The sequence below is a fragment of the Littorina saxatilis genome, linkage group LG5 (genome assembly GCF_037325665.1).
Source record: "Littorina saxatilis isolate snail1 linkage group LG5, US_GU_Lsax_2.0, whole genome shotgun sequence".
Taxonomy (NCBI): Eukaryota; Metazoa; Mollusca; class Gastropoda; order Littorinimorpha; family Littorinidae; genus Littorina; species Littorina saxatilis.
In genome coordinates, this window is record NC_090249.1 from 52,488,810 (window position 1) to 52,510,481 (window position 21,672).

The window sequence follows — 21,672 nt, forward strand, 5'->3', positions numbered from 1 at the left end:
TTAAGTGCAGATGTTAGAATTAATGAAACTGAAAAAAGGTGGACATGAACCAAATTAATGAACAAAAAAGGTAGGAAAAATCCAAACAAAAAAGCAGGACAAGGCCTCCTCTTTGAGACGGAAGGGGGGAGGGGGGATGTAGAGGGGCGGTTAAAAGGGGAGGGGGGAGGGAGGGAGGAGACACACTGCGCCAAGAATGTTCTGATGTATCAAGAGGTGTATCGCAGCAATGCGGCATACAAAGGTGTAATCGAAATTTCAAAATAAGGTACCTGTCGTTTGGTCATATAGAATTCTTGAAGTAATGATATTCCCAGTTTGAGAAAAGAGATTCTCCAAGTCCAACTGTGTCATTGATTTTGGCAAGCCACTAATATACAAGTTAGCTCCCTTAATGCTCTCACTGCTTGGTCGAGCATGAGATACCTGAAAATCAACAAAGATTTGTAAAATGCAAAACAAAATGGTAAAACTGATCAACAATGAGGGCAGAAAACAAGAAAAAATGTATAAAAGAGTTAAATGTGGAACAAAAACGAAAGTAAAGTGGAAAAAGGTGGAGAAAAAATAAATAAATAAAGAATATATGTAAAAGCAAAAGTTTGTTAATAAAATATAAATGACATTAATTTTACACTGCAGGATAACCAAATAAAATTACAGTAAAAAAAACAACAAAAAAAAACATAAGAACAATAATAATAATTAAAAAATAATAATAATAGCAAATCAAAATACCTAAAAAAAAAAAATTAAAAAACCCAGAAGAATGGGAAGAAGAAAAAAAGTATATGAACATGTACCAGTAGTGCTCACAAGTGAAATGAACATAACATTGTTGGCCACAGTAACCGATTTCAATTTATACTGATGAATTTTAGCAATATCCCCTCCTTTGTTTGAAGAAACAATATTAATTCTGCATTCCTTCGGACCTACTTTAAAAGTTTTCCTATCATCCCCTCATAAAATAGTTAAGCAGGCTATTTTGTATCCAGTGTAAATGTTAATGCTGAATACATTTCTTTTCGCAGCAAATGAATTCCCAACAAGCTCTTTATTTTGACTTACATTTCCTCTGTGTTCTGGCATATAAACTATAAGCCTAGCAAAGACAACGTACCACATATGTTTCTAGTGGAGAACTGACAAGGTGTTACATTTGTTCTATTTGTATACTATGACAGTGACCTTCAATGAATTACATGTAGATCGGAATCCTTCACCAGAAAAATGCACACATTTTAAAATATGAATCGAGTCAAAATTGCGTTTAAGTTAAAAGCATGGGCAGGGAAAGCCCACAGAAACGAACTCTCTAATGCTGTTACACATGTTTTTCAGGAATCAGACATTTCAACACTACATATACAGCCATGTTTCTCACGGTTTCAAAGCATCTGCTTGCCTCTTCTGGGCAAAAACTGCTAGTTGTGTCTGACTCATAAGCAGTGCAGTTTTTCCAGACCGCCATTTCTACCCTGCAACCGTAACCTGAAACTAGCTCTTTCCCGCCTCAAACTCTCTGACAAGGCTGCAGTTTTTGAAGAATCCATGCTAATGCACTTGTCAGTTATGAATTATTCTGCTCCACAGTTTTGCATTCTATTTTTCCTTTGCAAAGAGCTGTGGACTGAAGTTTGGCTCGGAAAACATTTCATTACCTTCAAAGAAATATTTTCATGAACAATTAATTAACATTTTATTCATTATTTAGTTCATTTTTAAAGTACTTATTGTCTTTGATTTGTTTTTATAAAATAATCTTGTCTGATATTTACATGATGAACAATTGACTATTAAATGTAAACCTCTTGTGCTTGTGACTAAACCCAGCTACTGATGGCCAAAACAAATACAAAGGGAAAATCATCAAAAACAGAAAAGTGACAGTAAATTTCATGGGGTCAAATCAAACAGAACATGGAAACTCTTGAACAAAAAGGTGGGGGAAACTTTGTTGAACAAAAAACAGATAGTCCACATTCCTCAAGCAAACTGTAGAAAGAAAAATTAAATCATAGCACTTGATCAAATGAGGAAAACAGAAAATCCACCCTTCGCTGACTATTTGGACTTGGAGTTCAGTCGTTGTTTCTTTTCTTGTATTCCGCTCGAGGTGCAAACTTAACACATGTATATGTATATAAATCTATATATACACATATATATTTGGCAACATCAAATAACAGATGGCAATATAAAACAAAAAACGCAATGTAAAAAGTACGCTGAGGGACTATGAACTGACAGAACTGTGTTAAGAAAAGAAATCTACTGGTTTCAAATCATTTGCTTTAAACTTGAAACAAGTTTTCAATACAAGGAATGAAAATATAAAAAGAAAAGAGATACATATACAATGCAAATAGTCCCATTACCAAATTAACGAAACAAATTATACGCTAAAACAATATGATGCAATTACAATAAAATGTTAAGAATCTAGTGAGACTGAACTGAAAACGTTATGCTGCTATCTTTTTTTTTTAAACCGTGTACTGAAAGGGAGAGGAGCAAGAAGTGATGGGAGGTAATCAGAGAAGGAACGACAACTCACCTTTATTGTCTTGTTTTGCAACCTCAGCCCATTGAGTGTGTTGATGGCCTTGTCGGCGTCCTCAATGCGCTTGTAGTTGACGAATCCATACCCCAGACTCTGACCTGCAAGAACAGTAGGATCTGTTCAAAACAAAAGCATAAGGTATAACGTTGCGGTTCAGTTTCATGTCATGGTGTTAGTCGAGGGACGGGTGAGTGGTGGTGGTGGTAAGGGGGTGGGGGAGTCCAAGGGAGGGGGTGCGCTATTTCTAGATGGTCAGGTTCAAGGGATATCGTCTGTACAAGATAGGGGTAGGTGGGGCAGCTGTGATGGGAAGGGGCGATTATTGAATGGTCAAATTCAAGCAATATCTTTCAATACAAAAAGGGCCGGGGTGGGGGAGGAGATGAGCTGGAAGGTGGGGTATGGAGTGACTGGGGGGGGAGATAGAGGTAGCTTGAAGGTGGGTTGTGAAGTGACCGGTGGGGAGGGAGGGAGGGAGGGAGGGAGGTAGCTGAAAGGTGGGGTGTTGAATGTAGGGGTGGGAGGGGGGAGGATTAGTGAATGTGAATTAGGATGCAAGAATGTCTGCATAGGGTCAAACAAAAATAAAAACAACGTCTACAGCATCAACATTCACATGTCTGGTTATTTCACAAACTTCAAATCAGTCACAACAGGTTTCCCATACGTTCTGCTAACCACTTTCAAATCGTGCACAGAAGAACATTCAACAAATCGAATCTATAGTTGTAATTGGACTCCGCCCCCCCCCCCCCCCCCCCCCCCCCCCCACTGATAGGAAAGACAACAACAACAACATCAACAAACACAACATCAACAAACACAACATCAACAAACTAAGCAAGCACAATGTTTCTGATACTGTTATTGACTGAGTAACACATCTGTCACCAGTTTCACATACTGAAAACAGGACTTGTGTCAGTTACGGACAAAGGAAACATTTTCACAACCGTACATTGTCACTACAACGTGAGGTTAGAAAAATACAGGTGAAAGGAAGACAAAGAGCAGGGAAAAGAAGGGGGGGGGGGAGGGGGAGGGGGGGGGGGGGCAGGGAAAAGGGGAGGGGTATACTGAGATCTATTTTATGTATCTATCGACGCTGCGCTATTATCATAGAGCTCGTAAAACGAGATGGCGGCAAGAAGCACTCTTTTCTATGAAGTGCCACTCACAGCTGTTTTCAGCAGTTTCATTATTTCCACTCAGCGGCGAGAGGCGTTTTTATGCTAACATCGTGTATACGGTAATATGGCTGTCTGTTGACACTGTTTAGTTCAAAAGGCTGTTGAATGTACCAAGCAACACTGAGGGTCCAACACTGCAGCAACATAAAACGGTAGTTACTCTTAATGATTGTCTGTTGAATCAGTCACAAAACTGTTATCTAGGAAATAAAAGTTGAGGCGGGTGGGGGTGAGGGGGTACACCTCCCAAGTCAGTTTCAGTACCGAATGCCCCACCCTCGGGCTCGATCTTTCGAAACGCTGCTGTAATTAGAAAACGAACTTTGCTTTAGGTCCCAGACTTGTTGTGAGTTTGTTTACACGGATGCACGTGTGCGTAGGCTGGGGCTGTGATGCCGCATTGCTACTGTAGAGGGCAACTGTATTTCACGGCAAACGCGGCAGCATTTGTGAAGCCAGTTATAGGCACACCTGTGCGTCATTATACAGCGGTGATGATTCATAACCATACTGTGATACACTGTGAATGTGTATCTCTTTGTAAACACTTCATTACACACTCTTCCCACTAAAAATTCTCGTTTTGTTCCTGAGTCAGTGCTAAGTAAAACATAGCATTTTTCATTAATACGCACCCCAGGAAAAGCAGCCGTGGCAACATGACAAATCTTACGCATAATATGTGCCGATATTAAAAGCGGTGTAACGTTATAATTTCATCATTGGCAACTGAATGAAACACGATCGCTTAAACCGTCGCCTAACAGGAATGTTCAGCTTTTTTTCCTGACAAAGGTGGTTATAGACAATCAGTTGTGCTCACGAACACTGATGCATTCGGATGGTTACCTCCCCCCCCCCCCCCCCCCCCCCCAATGGCCGCTTCTACTCTTCCGCAGTCAAGGAAACGAGAACTGACTCGAAAATAATAACAGGTTTATCGCCTTTCAAGCCGCAAGGACGCCCAGTATTTGGAAAATCATTTTCAGTCTCCCCCCATAATCAGCAAATCCAATTTCAGCTCATCTAATGAAATCCAATTTTGAGAAGGGCAAAGAATAATTAGACGCATACGCGGTGGCCGCATTCACCTGTGTTCTAGATCGGAAGCATCGAGCTGTGTAATCAGTCTGGCCCAATAGTGCTCGCTGGAGCTATGGAAACTGTGCGCTTCCTCAACTTCAAAGGCAAGGTTCTGAGTGTAGCAATAATCGTCGTATGTGCCTGCAAGAGTTTTTTTTAATTTAATCTTGTTTTTTCCTCTATGTTACGGCAGATTGATTTTATTATACTATACACACAAAGATCTGTACGAAGGTACGTCTGTCATACCTATGTAATGATAACGATATGCAGGCCACGTACATGTTACGTAGACCAACTGGACTATTATGAGAACCAAGGCAGGGCCTGGATTATTTGGGTGGGGGAACTGTTCACTCACAAGTAAATTGTTAAGGATTAAAATCCGTGTTTCTTTCTTTATTTGGTGTTTAACGTCGTTTTCAACCGTTCAAGGTTATATCGCGACGGGGGGAAAAAAACCCGTGTGATTTCCTCTAAACATACTGACCCAGATAGACTAAAAGATCTGGGAACAGATGGCACGAGGCTCAAATTTGAGTAGGTAACAGCGGGACTTGAAATGGGGTGGCTGGGCCGGTGTGGGGTGAAGGGTGGGTGGGTTGCGTATTAGCATTTCTCTAACTACCGTCCCATTTCGTATCAGCCTAACATTTCGTTCAAATAATCAGTTTCGAGACGAGGAAGCACTGAATATTGCGTTAGCGTAACTGCGTGTGCGTAGTATAGCTTTCACCCAACTACAAATGTAAATGTAATATGATTTACGCCACGCAATCATTATAAACTCTAGTTTCAGTTCACTGGCTTCACCGGCCACAGGACACAATATTTCTTTCGTACACTTCGTAAAATCGTCATTTCCTTGTGTGTACGCTTGAGGAGACTTTTCATGCCTAGTCCGGTGTGCCAGCACACGTAAGTTCCGTGAAATACAAGGTTTCTGTTGCGTTGAGACGTCTGTCTATTTGCCTGCTTCCACTTTGATGCTCAGTGTGAACTATTGCGTTAATAAACATGTCAAGACCCTGTGTTCCTCTCTCCATCTTTTCTAAACCCTTCTCCCTACACTCAAAGATCTCCCCCCTCCCTCACTGGTATACTACAGGCCTCCCCCTTAAACACACACACACACTGAGTAAGACCGAACGACATACAGACGCATACCATAATAACACCCGACTCTTGTTGCTGTTCTGCAGTCTCGTAGGCCTATTTACATAAAACAAGAATCCCACCATACCCGTATTACATACACAACTGTCTACGAGTCTGTCCCAGCTCTCTATATTCAAAAGAAGAAGAAAGTTGTTCGACTTCGTTCGAGTTTTCACTGACATTTCTTATCGATGTGTTTGACATTTTGGGGCAAAACTGAAAATCTCTGCATCGTCTCAGCCCCAACTGCTGATTGCGATGGATGACTATTGACTACATGGTATTTGCACTGAAGGAAGTGCTGTAATGTAAGCACAGACAGCTTGCTTTCGTTCCGCAATGCACTGGTGATTTTTGCCCCCGCTCGCTTCACTTGCAAACCCATGTTTTCACAGGTGGGAAACGGTTGGATGACAGATGCCGTGAACGTTTTTCTTTCTATAAATCAGATGCTTTTAATGATGAAGTGAGCATCCAAATTCTTTCCGGTCACGTTGACCATCGATTACGTCAGACTGCATGAGTGATTCGCGTTTAAGTCTATGTCCCCCCCCCCCCCCCCCCCCCTTCCATTTTCCCAACAGAATGTCATAACAAGAATGGCAATGCCAAGTGCAGTGTGCCATCGCCTGGAATTCCAATAATTCTAAAACGCTGGGTTAATCAAGACTTGAGGTACCCATGACAATCCACGGATGACATAGGTCTAGGCTACTGTATTGGTTTGGGTTCCTGCTCGTAGCAGAAGCACAGGCAGCCATCCGCGCTTATTCCTTTTCTTTTTATATTTAGTCAAGTTTTGACTAAATATTTTAACATCGAGGGGGAATCGAAACGAGGGTCGTGGTGTATGTGCGTGCGTGTGTGCGTGCGTGTGTGTGTGTGTGTAGAGCGATTCAGACAAAACTACTGGACCGATCTTTATGAAATTTGACATGAGAGTTCCTGGGTATGAAATCCCCGAACGTTTTTTTCATTTTTTTGATAAATGTCTTTGATGACGTCATATCCGGCTTTTCGTGAAAGTTGAGGCGGTACTGTCACGCCCTCATTTTTCAACCAAATTGGTTGAAATTTTGGTCAAGTAATCTTCGACGAAGCCCGAGGTTCGGTATTGCATTTCAGCGTGGTGGCTTAAAAATTAATTAATGACTTTGGTCATTAAAATTGTAAAAAAAAATAAAAATTTATAAAACGATCCAAATTTACGTTTATCTTATTCTCCATCATTTGCTGATTCCAAAAACATATAAATATGTTATATTCGGATTAAAAACAAGCTCTGAAAATTAAATATATAAAAATTATTATCAAAATTAAATTGTCCAAATCAATTTAAAAACACTTTCATCTTATTCCTTGTCGGTTCCTGATTCCAAAAACATATAGATATGATATGTTTGGATTAAAAACACGCTCAGAAAGTTAAAACAAAGAGAGGTACAGAAAAGCGTGCTATCCTTCTTAGCGCAACTACTACCCCGCTCTTCTTGTCAATTTCACTGCCTTTGCCATGAGCGGTGGACTGACGATGCTACGAGTATACGCTCTTGCTGAAAAATGGCAGCTACTTGACTAAATATTGTATTTTCGCCTTACGCGACTTGTTCACTTATTCACACGAACGGGGGAGAAAACAACGCCGAAGTCTGCTCTTGTACGAATTAGTGTATACACATTCGTTATCTGGTAGCCAAAAGTACCAAATCTTCACTGAAGCAGTTTTATCCAAATCCCCAAAATGTCCAGAAAAGCGATAGCAGTGACCGAATGAGCTACCTGAAAAGTGCAAGATGAATGAAACTATTTCACCAGGTAACCAGGCCCACACGGGGGCAGATCATTCTAGAGAGAGAAAACACAGTGACTCCCACCCAAACAGTTTCAGGACGGGGGCGATAGAACCAACAACCCCACAGACCCTGCAAGCACTTATCTGTGCAGTGTATCGCACAGAGGTGAAGTGCCTCAGGTCTGCGAGGGAGGAAAGGGAAAAGGGCGTGGAGAGAGAGGGGGTGGGTGGGGGGGCTGGAGCAGATTGGGAGGGCACTTGGCAATAATGGGGTGGCGGAGTACAGCACGGTAGCTTATCACTTGCGACAGATAACACCTTGTAGCGAGAGCGATAAAGGGCCTCTCGCTGATGGACAGCCAGCCTGCTGCAAGCCTCTGATCCCCCAAACACAGCCTACCTGTAGGGTACCACTATACCGAGGCCGCAACAATAAAACCGCGTAGATGTGAAATCTCAGGTGAGATTTTATTAACCTGCTATCGGCAGCATCTGATGTGTGCGTCATGTTCTTCTCCTCAAGCCATACCTATCTGCCGACAGTGGCTTGGGCACTGGGCGTGTCAGTTTGGACAACATCGCGGAAATCTGTTGTACTTGTACCGTATGCCGATTTAATGAACCCTCATTCCTGCCTTTCGATTGAACGGTGAACATTTCACGCAAAGTGCAACAACCTTCTTTCGGTGCTAGCGGTATAATTGCACTTACTGACAGCTCAGATATAGTCAAACCTGTGATTTATATTAAGCCGACTGATAAAACTGACGGCGTACCTTTTACCTCCTTACCCGCATCGTGTAGACTTTACATTTCGAAAGAAACTAAGCTTCTCATGAACAGCAAAGTGACCATTGATCCAAAGCGACAGCACAGAAGAAATAGGTCAAAGGAGCTCCGAGTAAGTAGGCTAACATTGCCAGTTTCATCAATGGAATTCACGATCTAGAGAGCTCTTTATCGACCTGATGTGCTTAATAAATGGAAGTTTATTCTGTACATCACTGGGGCAGTCAAGAACTCTATCAATAAAACTTGTGTACAAGTACAGAAGATTCACATATAGCCTAGTGCTTGATTGCCCAGTTCAAAACCGGCTATACCTCGTTCTACTTGATGATAAATACCAAACGAAGATGGCGCTTTCTCTGCATTACGACTTCGATTTTTGCCTTTACGTTTTGCGCACGATTTCAGCCGTCTCCGGCATGTGTTTTCTTCTTCTTTGATCACAAAAGGAAAAGGGTGACCTTTTCTTTCTTTCATCGCAGAACCACCCAGAAATGTTTCATTCAGTAGTAACCTGTTTGTGTTTCCTTTCTGCTCATTCACAGCAAAGGGCAACAGTGAGAGCATGCTGCTAGTGCTATGTATCCCAAGCTTCCGTGTAACTATTTTTTCCCCCTTACTCTGCATGAACATGTCCCACTTCTTCCAGCAAATAGCTAGAAACTGATACAATTTAATAATTCAACATTTTCTTTGTCATTTCTTTCCTTGAACATTTCAACCTACTTCCAGCGACCAGAAGGCGATACATCGATCATTATAGGTATTTTTTTTCTTTCTTTCTGAAATGTAAACTAGATAAATGGAGCATTAAATGTTTCTTTGTTGGGTGCAAGCGCACTGGTTTATCACCAAATGGTTGCAAAATCTGCTCTCGTCGTTCTCCGAGATAAAGTCGCAAATTAAGTAAACAATCAAGTTTTGTTGAATTACATTTTTGGCAAGTTATCTCTCTGCAGTGAAAACTAGCAACAGATTATCAGTTTGATCTAGCTTTAACCGACCGTTGATAAAGAGTCAAATTCCATCGAGAACATGCTTGGAAACAGAAGAAATGGCTTCGTTCCATGGAATGATTCGAGAAGCGTACTACATAACACCCGACAAAATTGTTCCTGTTTCGGTAAACCCGTACAGTCAGTCAGTCAGAATTATGAGCCAGGAAAGACAATGTCCTATAGACCATAATAAGATTGGATAAAAAAAAAAATCTTTAAAAATGAATCCTCCAAACCCTTGGAGGGTTAATCCCAGACAAGGTGATCGGCAAATCTCAAGCCTCCGATCAATCTGTCAAGGCCAGACACCGAAGCGGCTGTGTGTGTAAATTCTGATTCATCTCTTACGCTACCCCGCAGACAGACAGTGCATTTCAACACAGCATGCACGTGCCACGCGCCCGCCAAATCGCATGAACTCTCTACACTCCATCCCCTCCTGTATACATTTCTTTTTCTTTTCTTCTTCTTTGTTTTTCTATCATACACGGCTGTGTGCCGGCAGCACAGCAACACAATTAGGTGCAGTGTGTCGGCAAACAGACAAGCCCAGGCAGAGAGGTAAAGCAAAGAATGGGCCTAAAGAACATGGAAGGAAAAGCTTTTCATTCCACCGTGTCTCTTTGGGGCACGCAGGCGCTTCCCACATGGTAACGGTCGGTCGTTCGGGAGCCAAAAAAACAAGTGCCGGCAGAAAGATCTGGAACGGGGGATCGAGGAATGCTCAGGCTATTAGGTTCCAGCTTGAGAGGAAAAGGAAGGCAAAACAAAAGTATCTTTTCAGAATGCATGCCCGGGTTATGTCGGGCCTGTCCACGCTGCTGAGTCAGTAACAACACAGCGTTCTTTCGCACTACTTTTTGTCTTCCCCCCGAGACAGAAAAGAAAGTTTTCTATCCACCACCCCTTACCTTGACAAAATAATCTAAATGGTCTTGGCAGCGGTTAGGTGAAAATCTGGCTCTGACAACATGGAGCCGCCGAAGGCGGAATCCCGCGGTTGCCGTCCAAACTAATTTCAGTTTTATCCTGAGAAACGACATCTGATCTTCTCGCTCACACCCATGCTTGTTTATTCCAAAATAAATCACTGCTGCACGTGCTGTGCCAGGCTGTAAATGGGACGCTCAAGTCGGAAATATTGTGAAAAAGACCACTTTGTTGATTAATTGTTTTAGGCATTATAAGTATAAGTTATGCAGAAAAAGTTTGGAAATAATGTACAAATTCTTTATTTTGCCACATTTTGACTATGTTGATATATTATGGGATAATTGTACCGAAGCCCTGTCGAACACCCTGGAAAAACTACACCTTGAAGCTTTACGTATTATAATTGGCGGTGTGCGGAGAACTAGTCATGGTAAGATTTACAAAGAAAGCGGATTTTGTAGTCTAAAGGAACGCCGAAGACAACATAAATTGATTGTATATATCATAAAATGGTTCATGGTAAATGTCCCCTATATTTAGTTGACCTTTCGCCAACACTAGTTTCATCCTTAAATCCTTATCACAGAAGACGACCACTTGAAAGATTTGTACCAGCTCACAGGACAGAAATCTTCCGAACATCCTTCGTTCCTTCGACTACAATTTTATGGAATGATCTGCCTGATGTGGTTAAAACCACAAACTCAATTAGCGAGTTTAAGCATTATTTACAAAGTCCTCATCATTATGTGCCAGTTTATTATTATTTTGGAAAAAGACAGGTAGAAATACAACACAGCAGAATGCGTTTAAACATGAGTAACCTTAATTCCGATTTATGCAAACGCCATTTAAAAAATAACCCACAGTGTGCGTGCGGTAACCGGAACGAAACAGCTGAACATTACTTGTTATATTGCACGTTGTTTGAAAATGCTCGTATGTCCACAGTTAACTCACTGCCTGCCAATTTTAGCCACGTGGAAACATTATTAAGAGGCAGCGAGCAACATTCATTTCGCATAAATACATTGATTTTCGAGTCGGTCCAATCCTTTATTACTGAATCTGGTCGACTAACTTGAAGGATTAGCCCACGTACTGGTATTGTGTATGTTTGTGTGCAGGAGAACCTAAACCCGCATCTCAGTGTTGTTGCATCAATTACATATTTAACATAAGTAATAATCATCATTGAGTTTTTGGCTCACGTAAGTGTAGCCTATGCGATCGTAACTTTGTCTGTGTGTGCGTGCGTGCGTGCGTGTGTATGTCTGTGGTAGAAACTCTAACATTTGAAGACGTCACATTACATTGACGTCACATTATGACGTAAGAGGGTTCGACGTCACGCGAAGGAAGTACTGAAAGTCTCGGTCATTATTATTTTGAGCGGGCCGAGACTAGTTGGCAGTCGTGTCCCTGTAAGTAGGCTACATGCAGACAGACAGATCTAGATCTAGTGTCTCGCTTTCTTGCACAGTTTCACCTATGCTCTTTCTGTGTGTGTGTGTGTGTGTGTGTGTGTGTGTGTGTGTGTGTGTGTGTGTGTGTGTGTGTGTGTGTGTGTGTGTGTATGTGTGACGGAGTGATTGAGTTTGTGTTACTGTTTGTTGATTTCTTACGTGAGCCTTGATGGCTTCGCCTCTTGTTGTTTTTGTTTTGCTGTTCTCTTTTGTGTGTGTGTGTTGTTTTCTTCCATACATTCGTAACGAACTATGCTGCCCTCTCCATGAAAATGTACATTTATCTGAACTTACTTATTGCATGTCTCGGCATCGATGTTCTCGTCCCCAACAGAAGAAAAGGTGCCAATGACCTGTCTGTTCTGTATTTGACCTTTTCAGCAGGGTAGAAGTAAAATCGCAAAATCTTCACCCGCTGTGTCAAATTGTAATCTAGCACTGTCCAATGCCGCGATCTACAAATAAGCTACTGCGCATCTCAATGCTGAAGAACTGGATAATACTGCCTCAAACATGACCACCATAACCAGGCATCATTCATAATTTATTTCAAACAGGTTCACGACCACGACAGAACAACTGAGGTATCGATTATGTTTTACTCAAACAGATTCACTGTCGGGACAAAACAACAGATTCCAGACCAAAGACAAAGGTGTTGGGAAATCCACAACTCAGACACAACACACCGGGGAGAAACAAACCAATTGAATGGGGAGGGTCCGAATCGCCTCATATCGCACCAGAAGGGGAAACTGACCCGATGAAAGGGTTGTTAACGTTACACAAATCTTCGCCCAGCGCACGCGCCACTGTCACTTGTAATTACGGGAGGTAGGTATAGTCGCCGGTGTACCGCCTTCGGGGGCCAAACGAGCTCCGGGCATTCTGCGTTTGCTAGACTGGCACCTGGCAGCGGTGGGGATAACATTATAAGGGGGTCGAGAAGGGGGGAGAGTCGCAAGCTCAGATCAACTGATGACTGTCCCAGCTGTTACTTCTACCGATCTTTGTCCATCTGCCCGCCCTGACAATGACATGTCGGCGAGAGTAGCACAGATGGCCGACAAAGCATCCGCGCCTTTATACTCATGACTGAGCCTACTCTGCCTCTGCTTACCCTACCATTTTCTTTGTACTTAATGTGTGGGGTATGAAGTTAACGTGATGGTACAACTCTCCCACTTTTCTTTGTCTTTACAAAAGCGATTTTTAAGAGAACCGATGGTTGCTGTCCTGAACAGAAACTTGGTCCTTTGTTTCATTTTGAATAAGTGAAATTCCAACACTGATTGACCAAAGGAAAGATCAAAGGCCTGACTTTGCAGTCGACGTATGCGAACAAAAAGTTAGTAACAAGTAGTAAATACCAAATGATTCAAGCTGGACCCGTCTCAGTCTTCGGGTTTAGTCTAGCGAACCTGAGTAGTCTCGGTGTCTTAAAACTATTATTTTTTTTAGTGTAAATCTTTTAGTTTTAGGCGGACAGATTAACTAAATGTTTATATATCGCTGCAAGCGACTTTTCTTTTGTTTTGTTGTTGTTGTTGTTGGGGGGAGGGGGGGGGGGGGATAATGAAGAAGGACGCATTGTTATCTTTCGAAATAAATGACCTGCAAATTGCAAAGATAGTGAAACATCTGCCGCCAACAAAAGTTTTTGTGTATTGAATTTTACGCTGGAGGGCATTGCACGCTACACAATTTCTGCCAAGGAATACAATGCAGTCTCTCAACTAGGTCTGTTGCCATGCCAACAGTGTAAAATACCCAAGAGAAAAATTACAAACAACCAGCTTTCTTTCCCCTTCGTGCGCCTGAAAATGAGACACACGCGAAGAAAAGCTCCAATAAACAGAAATGTGAGCCGTCTCATTGCCATGGCTCTCTAAAAAGGGAGGGGAGCGGAAATATTTTCCTTGCGATGCTAACAGCTCTTTCCATACATCGCACAAATAGCAAACACACGGAGTGGTTTCTAGCTTAATTTTCATAACCACATCAACCTCATACAAAATAAAATAAATACTAACAACTTGCATTTCCATCATTGTATCAGTAATTACCGCCCCCCCCCCCCCCTCAAAAAAAACAACAACTGAAAAACCCACCAAAATACAGTTAGTGCTTTCACTTATCGCCACTGCTTTGAATTTCCAGAAAACATACGTCATAACATGTCATTTTTCACTCCCAACACCATTTCATGTCTTCAAGAGAACATACACACCCCTACCCTCGCTCCCCACTCCCGTGCACATGTAATCAACTCGAGCTCTCTATTTGCATTTTGGCTCAAAATAAATTGACATTTCGTGATGAGATGCATGAGGAAGAAGAAAAATACCTCAATCTCTATACCTTGTCTGTCAATCTTCGAGCTAACGCTCAGTCTTACGCTTAGTTCTCTCGAGGGGCAAACATTCCGTTCGATCGTTTCTGGTCAGACCTGAAACTCATTTGTCTCTCTCAGAAAAGTCTGGCACTAATTCGTACAGTCTTCATCTCTCCTGGGTCAGCCCTGCGCTCGTCAGGTCGGTGTTCTTACCGTGAAATAATCTCCCTGACAGCACCAGCCCGAGTCTCTCCCTCCCTCCCTCTCTCTCTCCCTCCTTCCCTCTATCTCTCCCTCCCTCCCTCCCTCTATCTCTCCCTCCCTCCCTCTATCTCTCCCTCCCCCTGGATGGAAGAAAGGAAGGAAGGAAGGAACTGAGGTGTGACAAGAATATCGCATGGATGTACAAGGAAAGGGATGATCAAAATGTAGAATCTGACTTCCTTTGTTCAGCAAAGTATTTCCTCTCTGTCTCTGTTATACCAGACTACAGACTAACTTCGATCTATACCCCCCCCCCCCCCCCCCACACACACACACACACACAGAATTTGACAATGGATCCGAGCCTGTCTCCTACCAGAATTTCAGAAAAAAGACCCGTCTGACTCCCTCGTAAAATCTCTCTCTCTCTCTCTGTGGCAGTGTCTAGTGACGGCACTGGCAGGCAGTGTCCAATAATTCTTGTCTCCGGGTTAGCACCGTGTCTGGGCTACATTCCGATCAATGATGTGGAGTGGAAAACTCAAAGGGAAGAAGCGAGGCCGGGAAGCAAGGCAGGCAGCATGGCCTGAGAGTGTGAGGGGGAAAGAGCTGTGTGCTGTGCTCAGTGTTGTGCTGTGTGGCGGGCGATATTTTCAGAACTGGGGCGTTCAATCCTTGTGTAACCAATTCCCATAATGGACAAGCCACGTATTGATCTGGTACCGTTAACTGGAAGGGGGGCCAGGGAGGTAGAGAAACCGCAGACAGTGGGAGTCTTCACATACAGATAAAGATGGGATAGTTACGGGTGTGTGTGCGGGGGGGAGCACATTTTGGACGTTTACAATTCTAATTATCAACAAGCATCTCCATAAAAAAACCTGATTTAAATAGTTCGATTTCAAACGAAACGTTCATGTCTTGGCGTGACGTGAAACTGTGGACCGCAATGCCTTTTTGTTCCACCATTTGCTTTACACGCCACCACACCCCCTTGAACTTGTTGAAGTTGTTCAATCCCTGTCTTTCAAAGCAGTTATATTTGATTAATGCAGTCAAGTAAAAGTCGAAACGTATGCTCATGCATGATGCTACAGCATCCTTGCGGGCAAACCTTGCAGGAAATTTAATTTCACACTCCACGAAAATAGACGCCTGGCATCAATCCTCTTGACACCTTTAACACAGTCAGACCTCCAAGTTACAAACGTTTCAAAACAACGCATTATAAATACAATACTATGCGGCTCGGAACCACACAACCTGGGTGAAAAGCAGACTTCCACAGGGTTCCAGGAGGTCGCAGTCAGGTGAAAATTAGGCTGCTAACCGGTCACGGAAGCCAGCTAAGTGTTAGACGGAATTCCAAACTGATGAGCGCACCTGTCTCCGTTTCATCATAACAGCCACGTTTCCTATTTAAAAGACAGGTGCGTGCACCGTAAACTCGAGCATAAAGCTTGCCGGGGAGGATACCCTGTCAGGACGAAGCAACTCTTTTCGGTGGCAGCTTTCTCGCGTGAATCTGTCGGTGTCCGGATAACGTTAAATTGCTGTTACTGGAACCAGGGACCTATATTAGATCTATGCTGGAACAAACTGTGAAACACTGAAAGCGCTCGGCTAGGAGATTGAACAAGATTTGTACCAGCTGAAATAAGCAATGTGGCCGATGATACTGATCTCTTTATCTATCAGTCTTTGTCAGTGTGTGTCAGATTTTGTGTATGTGCTATACACGGGCATACATTTGTCTGTCTGTCTGTTCGTGCATGCACTCATTACTAACTGAACACGACGCAGACAAAACCACCATGCACTCGGGACCGATTCACATCATTCTTAAGACAATGTAACCGTTCGCCTACGCTAAACATTTTGAAAATGCATTTTCCATCGAGCATGCAAGCGAATTAATTGCGTCGTTTTGTGCATGCTTTGGCATGCCAGTATACATCCACTGCCACCACCAACCGAGCCGTCGTGGAATGCTCGACAGTCTTATGCTTTCCGCCAAAATATGATCCCCACCCCCTTTGCACAACACATCAAACAGCCGCCGCATTTCTACCCGTACGCCACGGGGGTGTGTACACTGAGTGTAGAAGTCAGAACAATATTGCCGGCAGCTGCCACACCGAGCTACCACGCTGATCTTTAGGTGTTGGGCCAGCTGTCCTCGTGGAAAAAAAGGAAAAAGGAGGGAAAACTCCGTTCGGCGGGGGTACCCGCTTAACAATGGGACGGGTACGAGACAAACGCGACAGGAGCATGTGAGGATGCAGTCAACTGGAACAAAGTTACGTCTGGCCTTTTGAAAGAAACTAAAGGAACCCCTCCCCCCTCTCTCCCTCCCCAACACCCGCTCCGAACCACCCCCCCACCCGGATTTGATGTGATCTCAGGTGAGGGACGCTACCTTTCTCACAACATGTTACATCTGTGCGGAAACGGGGGAAATCGCTGGAGGTTTACCGTCTTGCCTGCGGCGAGTAACTTCTTCTTGCTATTACGACGTCTTACCATTAGTCATTACGGTCAAGGTTTGTCTAATACGATTAGGAGCCGTTAGAAGACGATCGGATCTTTTAAGACTTGAGTCGAGTGGATACTTATTTTCATCACCTTTACTAATGGCTGAGACACTTTATTTGATCAGCCCGTGCAGACTAGCTTGGGAGAGAAGTGGTAGCAATTTATCTGCTTGTTACACTAAAGCTGTACACAAAGTAGAACATTCTAGAGAACAGGCTTACTCTCGGTTGTAGTACACTTTAATTACTTATACTGCAGCTACTTTCCTCACTGTAGGAATGTTGCTCCAAGAAACTTGAAAACACTTTGCAAGGACTATTGAATAAAGGACTGTTTTAAGTAACAGCACATACACGAATGTCTTTGGGAGAGAATGTTAAAGCTCATGGATTTCCATTGAATTGGACCAAGTGGGTTGAGGGGAGGGAGCGTGCAACAAGAGGGATACTTTGTGCTTGGAAAGGGATGGAATAGGGTTGCAAAGAAAATGGGGTACAGATATATATTAATACATTCAAGACTAATAACATAAATGCATTGCAATTTGTTAACTAAAATATAACAACAACTATAGTCTATATACAACAACCAAACACACACAAAGGGACGCAGAGAGAGAGAGAGAGAGAGAGAGAGAGAGAGAGAGAGAGAGAGAGAGAGAGAGAGAGAGAGAGAGAGAGAGAGAGAGAGAGAGAGAGAGAGAGAGAGAGAGAGAGAGAGAGAGAGAGAAACACACAAACAGACGTACACACACACAAAAATCACCACCACCCTAAAAAACCGATCTCACTCACCAACCCTACCTGTAGGCTTATCGCGGATCAGCTTGCAAGACTCGAGCTCCCCGATCGAGGCGAAGAGGGAGCGAATCTCGTCCTGCGACATGGTCTGCGGCAGGTAGTTGACGATCAGGTTCGTCTTGCTCGTCCCGTCGTCCTGAAGACTGACGTCGGGGGAGGTGGTGCCGTTGGTCACCACACCACCCCCGCTCACCTGAGCGAGAGATGTTGGGTCCATCATGCTGTTTTCGCCCAGTGTGATCTGTTGCAGGTAGAGAGAGAGAGACAGAAGGTTACTAGGTGAGTTCAACTTTGTGTGTTTGAAGAGATGGAAAAAAGCACAGACTGACTGACAATCTTCTTCTGGTTCTACAAGTGTTTCAGGAGATGGAAGAAAGTATACGGACTGATAATCTTCTTCTGGTTCTACAAGTGTTTCAGGAGATGGAAGAAAGTATACGGACTGACTGGCTAACTGCTTCAAGTTCTGCAAATGTTTTACGAGATGGACGAAATAAGGAACTGACAATCTGCTTCTAAAAAAACCCGTCAAATTAGAGCTGATTGTGAAGAAGGGGTGGGGTGTCTCTACGAAACGAGCGGAGAAGGTCTAGTTCTACTTCTAGTCTCAGACAAGGAAAGAAAGTAACGGAATCTTTCAACCGTCTTCGTTTTTTTATGCTACACACACGTCATGGGACCCACTCTGATAAGATTATTCCCGATTTCGTCTCCAACCCAATCCTGGGCTGACAGATGGAGAATGAAAATACGTCACTCAACTATCTTTCTATATAAACAGCAGATGCACAGATCAGAAGACCTCTTTTCAACAACCAAACGCCCTACACCTTCTGACTCCTAACCCTAATGCTATACATGAATCTGGTTTCTTTCAATAAGCTTACTAAGATGCTGAGCGTTAACTTAAACGTTGGAGAAATGTATAAAAGCCCAATGAAATTTCAGTATCGTCATTATCTTACACAGTAAACGTCATAATCTGCTCGAGAACCGCTACAGAGTTTACATTAACGGTTGTAAACTGTCGCCAACGTCACTCTCTGACAGTTGAAGCTGAACTCGGCTCTGATTTTAAAAACGCGTTGCCCTAGCTTTGAACCGTTTCGCAATGGAAAGATTTATCTTTTCCTACCCCCCTCTCCTTTAACTTTTTTAACGTTCGCTTCACAACCAGTGGCGGCATAGCTTCACTGAAACTCTGTCTTTCCTCACAACACCCAACTCCCCGTGTACTTTTTTTTGCATCATCCTAACTTTTTACTTTCTTCAATTTTTTTCCCTTCTTAGTAATGCACATATATGGGCAGCACTTGTGGCAACAACCTGCATCAACATTTTGTTATGACATTGGGCGTATGTTAGCCACTCGGCGTTTTCCTCTCACTGATTATCTGTCATTTGCACTGGAAAGTATGTTCTGCACGGTGGTCCAAACATTAGATTGTAGTAATTATGCTCCTGCCCTTTGAGAGGTATGCGTTAATGACCACTTAATTATTCACGCAGAGAGAGTGGGCTATCAACGTCCGTATAATCCTGCAGATAATTCTACGGACTCATAAAATCGGCTAACACACTCCAAATCATTGTGAACATTTTACACGTAATTTAGTGTTCATATAACGTTTAAAAATGTCCAGAAGTGTACACAAATCGTTATGAAGTGTTCATAAAAGGATCAAAAGTGTTCTTAAATTTTACACACGATTTGTAGTTCCGTAAGAAACTTGAGTGTCGCCCTGAACACTTTAGAAACATTTGTATGTGTCCTTAATGTGTTCCAATAAGCCTGACGCTTCTAAACGCACTTGTGTTCATCAGGTTTCTCTTTTATGAGGATTTGGGTAAAGTATGTGTGTTTGTGTGTGTGTGTGTATGTGTGTATGCGTGTGTGTGTGTTTATGCAATGAACATGTACATATTCTATAAATATATAATTTTCTATACAGAATAATGACGTGTTCCTGAAGGCCCTGCGTCATATGGAGGGGGAGGGAAAACTTGCGTGCAGAAGGGCAAAGTGTACTCCGTGTTTATGATGTTAGTATTTTGTTTGTTTTTGTCCTAATGTGTCACTTAATTAGTATTCAATAGTGCCTTGGTAATTGTCAGTGTCAAATTTCTTGCTCAGACAACTTGCAATTGACTAAATGTCATATCTGAATCTATAACAAAAAAGTACACATTTTATGTATCGCGCGAAAAATCGTTTCATGTTTGTAAAAGTGCTGCGTATACAGTTGTCAGCTCGAATGGATATGTTATTAACATACATTTTGAAGTTTAAGATAGTGTGCTGAAAACGACTTGCTTTTGTTTGTTATTTTGGCAAGCATGGTGCTCCTACATTTTTCAGTTTATGATCTTACTATTTTTTTAGATTTATTTAAGAGATACATTATAACCAACACGCGAACGAACATAATTCAGAAATTATGTAGACCTTACCTATTTTATGGCACACTCACGCGAACGAAAACAACACAGTTTTAAAACTTCCTTCAGTGAGACTGTTACTTATGTGTTATCTCTTTTTATATTTAGTCAAGTTTTGACTAAATATTTTAACATCGAGGGGGAATCGAAACGAGGGTCGTGGTGTATGTGCGTGTGTGCGTGTGTGTAGAGCGATTCAGACTAAACTACTGGACCGATCTTTATGAAATTTGACATGAGAGTTCCTGGGTATGAAATCCCCATACGTTTTTTTCATTTTTTTGATAAATGTCTTTGATGACGTCATATCCGGCTTTTCGTGAAAGTTGAGGCGGCACTGTCACGCCCTCATTTTTCAACCAAATTGGTTCAAATTTTGGTCAAGTAATCTTCGACGAAGCCCGGACTTCGGTATTGCATTTCAGCGTGGTGGCTTAAAAATTAATTAATGACTTTGGTCATTAAAAATCGGAAAATTGTAAAAAAAATTACAAATTTATAAAACGATCCAAATTTACGTTTATCTTATTCTCCATCATTTGCTGATTCCAAAAACATATAAATATGTTATATTCGGATTAAAAACAAGCTCTAAAAATTAAATATATAAAAATTATTATCAAAATTAAATTGTCCAAATCAATTTAAAAACACTTTCATCTTATTCCTTGTCGGTTCCTGATTCCAAAAACATATAGATATGATATGTTTGGATTAAAAACACGCTCAGAAAGTTAAAACAAAGAGAGGTACAGAAAAGCGTGCTATCCTTCTTAGCGCAACTACTACCCCGCTCTTCTTGTCAATTTCACTGCCTTTGCCATGAGCGGTGGCCTGACGATGCTACGAGTAAAATGGCATTGCGTTCAGTTTCATTCTGTGAGTTCGACAGCTACTTGACTAAATATTGTATTTTCGCCTTACGCGACTTGTTTTGTTTTGTTTCAACAGGACATACCAGATGCTCGCATGGAGAGGGTGCTCAAGATGAAGTTTCTGAATCAGGGGTTATTTTTATAATGAGCAGTCGGCTGTTGGTAGAATAAAAACGTTGAGGTATTCTCAAATGTCATTTGAAATGATTTACATTACAAGCCTTTTCAAAACATTTTGCTGGAGAAGATGTCTCATAATAATTATATTGGTAATGTCATCAAGAGTACTCACTATTTTTAATTGTGTTGACTGGCCTAGTATCCGTGGAGTCAGCTATTGAGCAATAGTAACAAAATGTAAATTCAGGATGTTTCTTGTGTATTTCTGTTCTTTCTTTCACTTTTTTTTGGATGGGGCTGCACGGTGTAGGGTTTATGGCATTGTTTTGTTTATTGGAGGGTTAGTATTATTTCGCATTATTTTTTTGCTCTTTTAAAAAATAGTTCAG

At 42.2% G+C, this 21,672-nt stretch overlaps 1 protein-coding gene across 10 annotated transcripts in view; it reads right to left on the reverse strand.

Annotated features, from left to right (window-relative positions):
* LOC138967419 (ELAV-like protein 1) overlaps nt 1-21,672 on the reverse strand; it is a 41,403-nt gene that overhangs the window by 14,013 nt on the left and 5,718 nt on the right. For 4 of the 10 annotated variants that reach the window (XM_070339960.1, XM_070339969.1, XM_070339959.1 and 1 more), the window contains 3 exons: nt 17,844-18,090; nt 2,561-2,682; nt 273-426 (listed from right to left, as the gene is read on the reverse strand). In XM_070339960.1, the coding sequence (XP_070196061.1) occupies nt 273-426; nt 2,561-2,682; nt 17,844-18,090 (523 nt within the window). The remainder of the gene's footprint in view (nt 1-272; nt 427-2,560; nt 2,683-17,843; nt 18,091-21,672) is intronic. The other 6 variants (XM_070339965.1, XM_070339966.1, XM_070339963.1 and 3 more) reach the window with 6 other exon arrangements.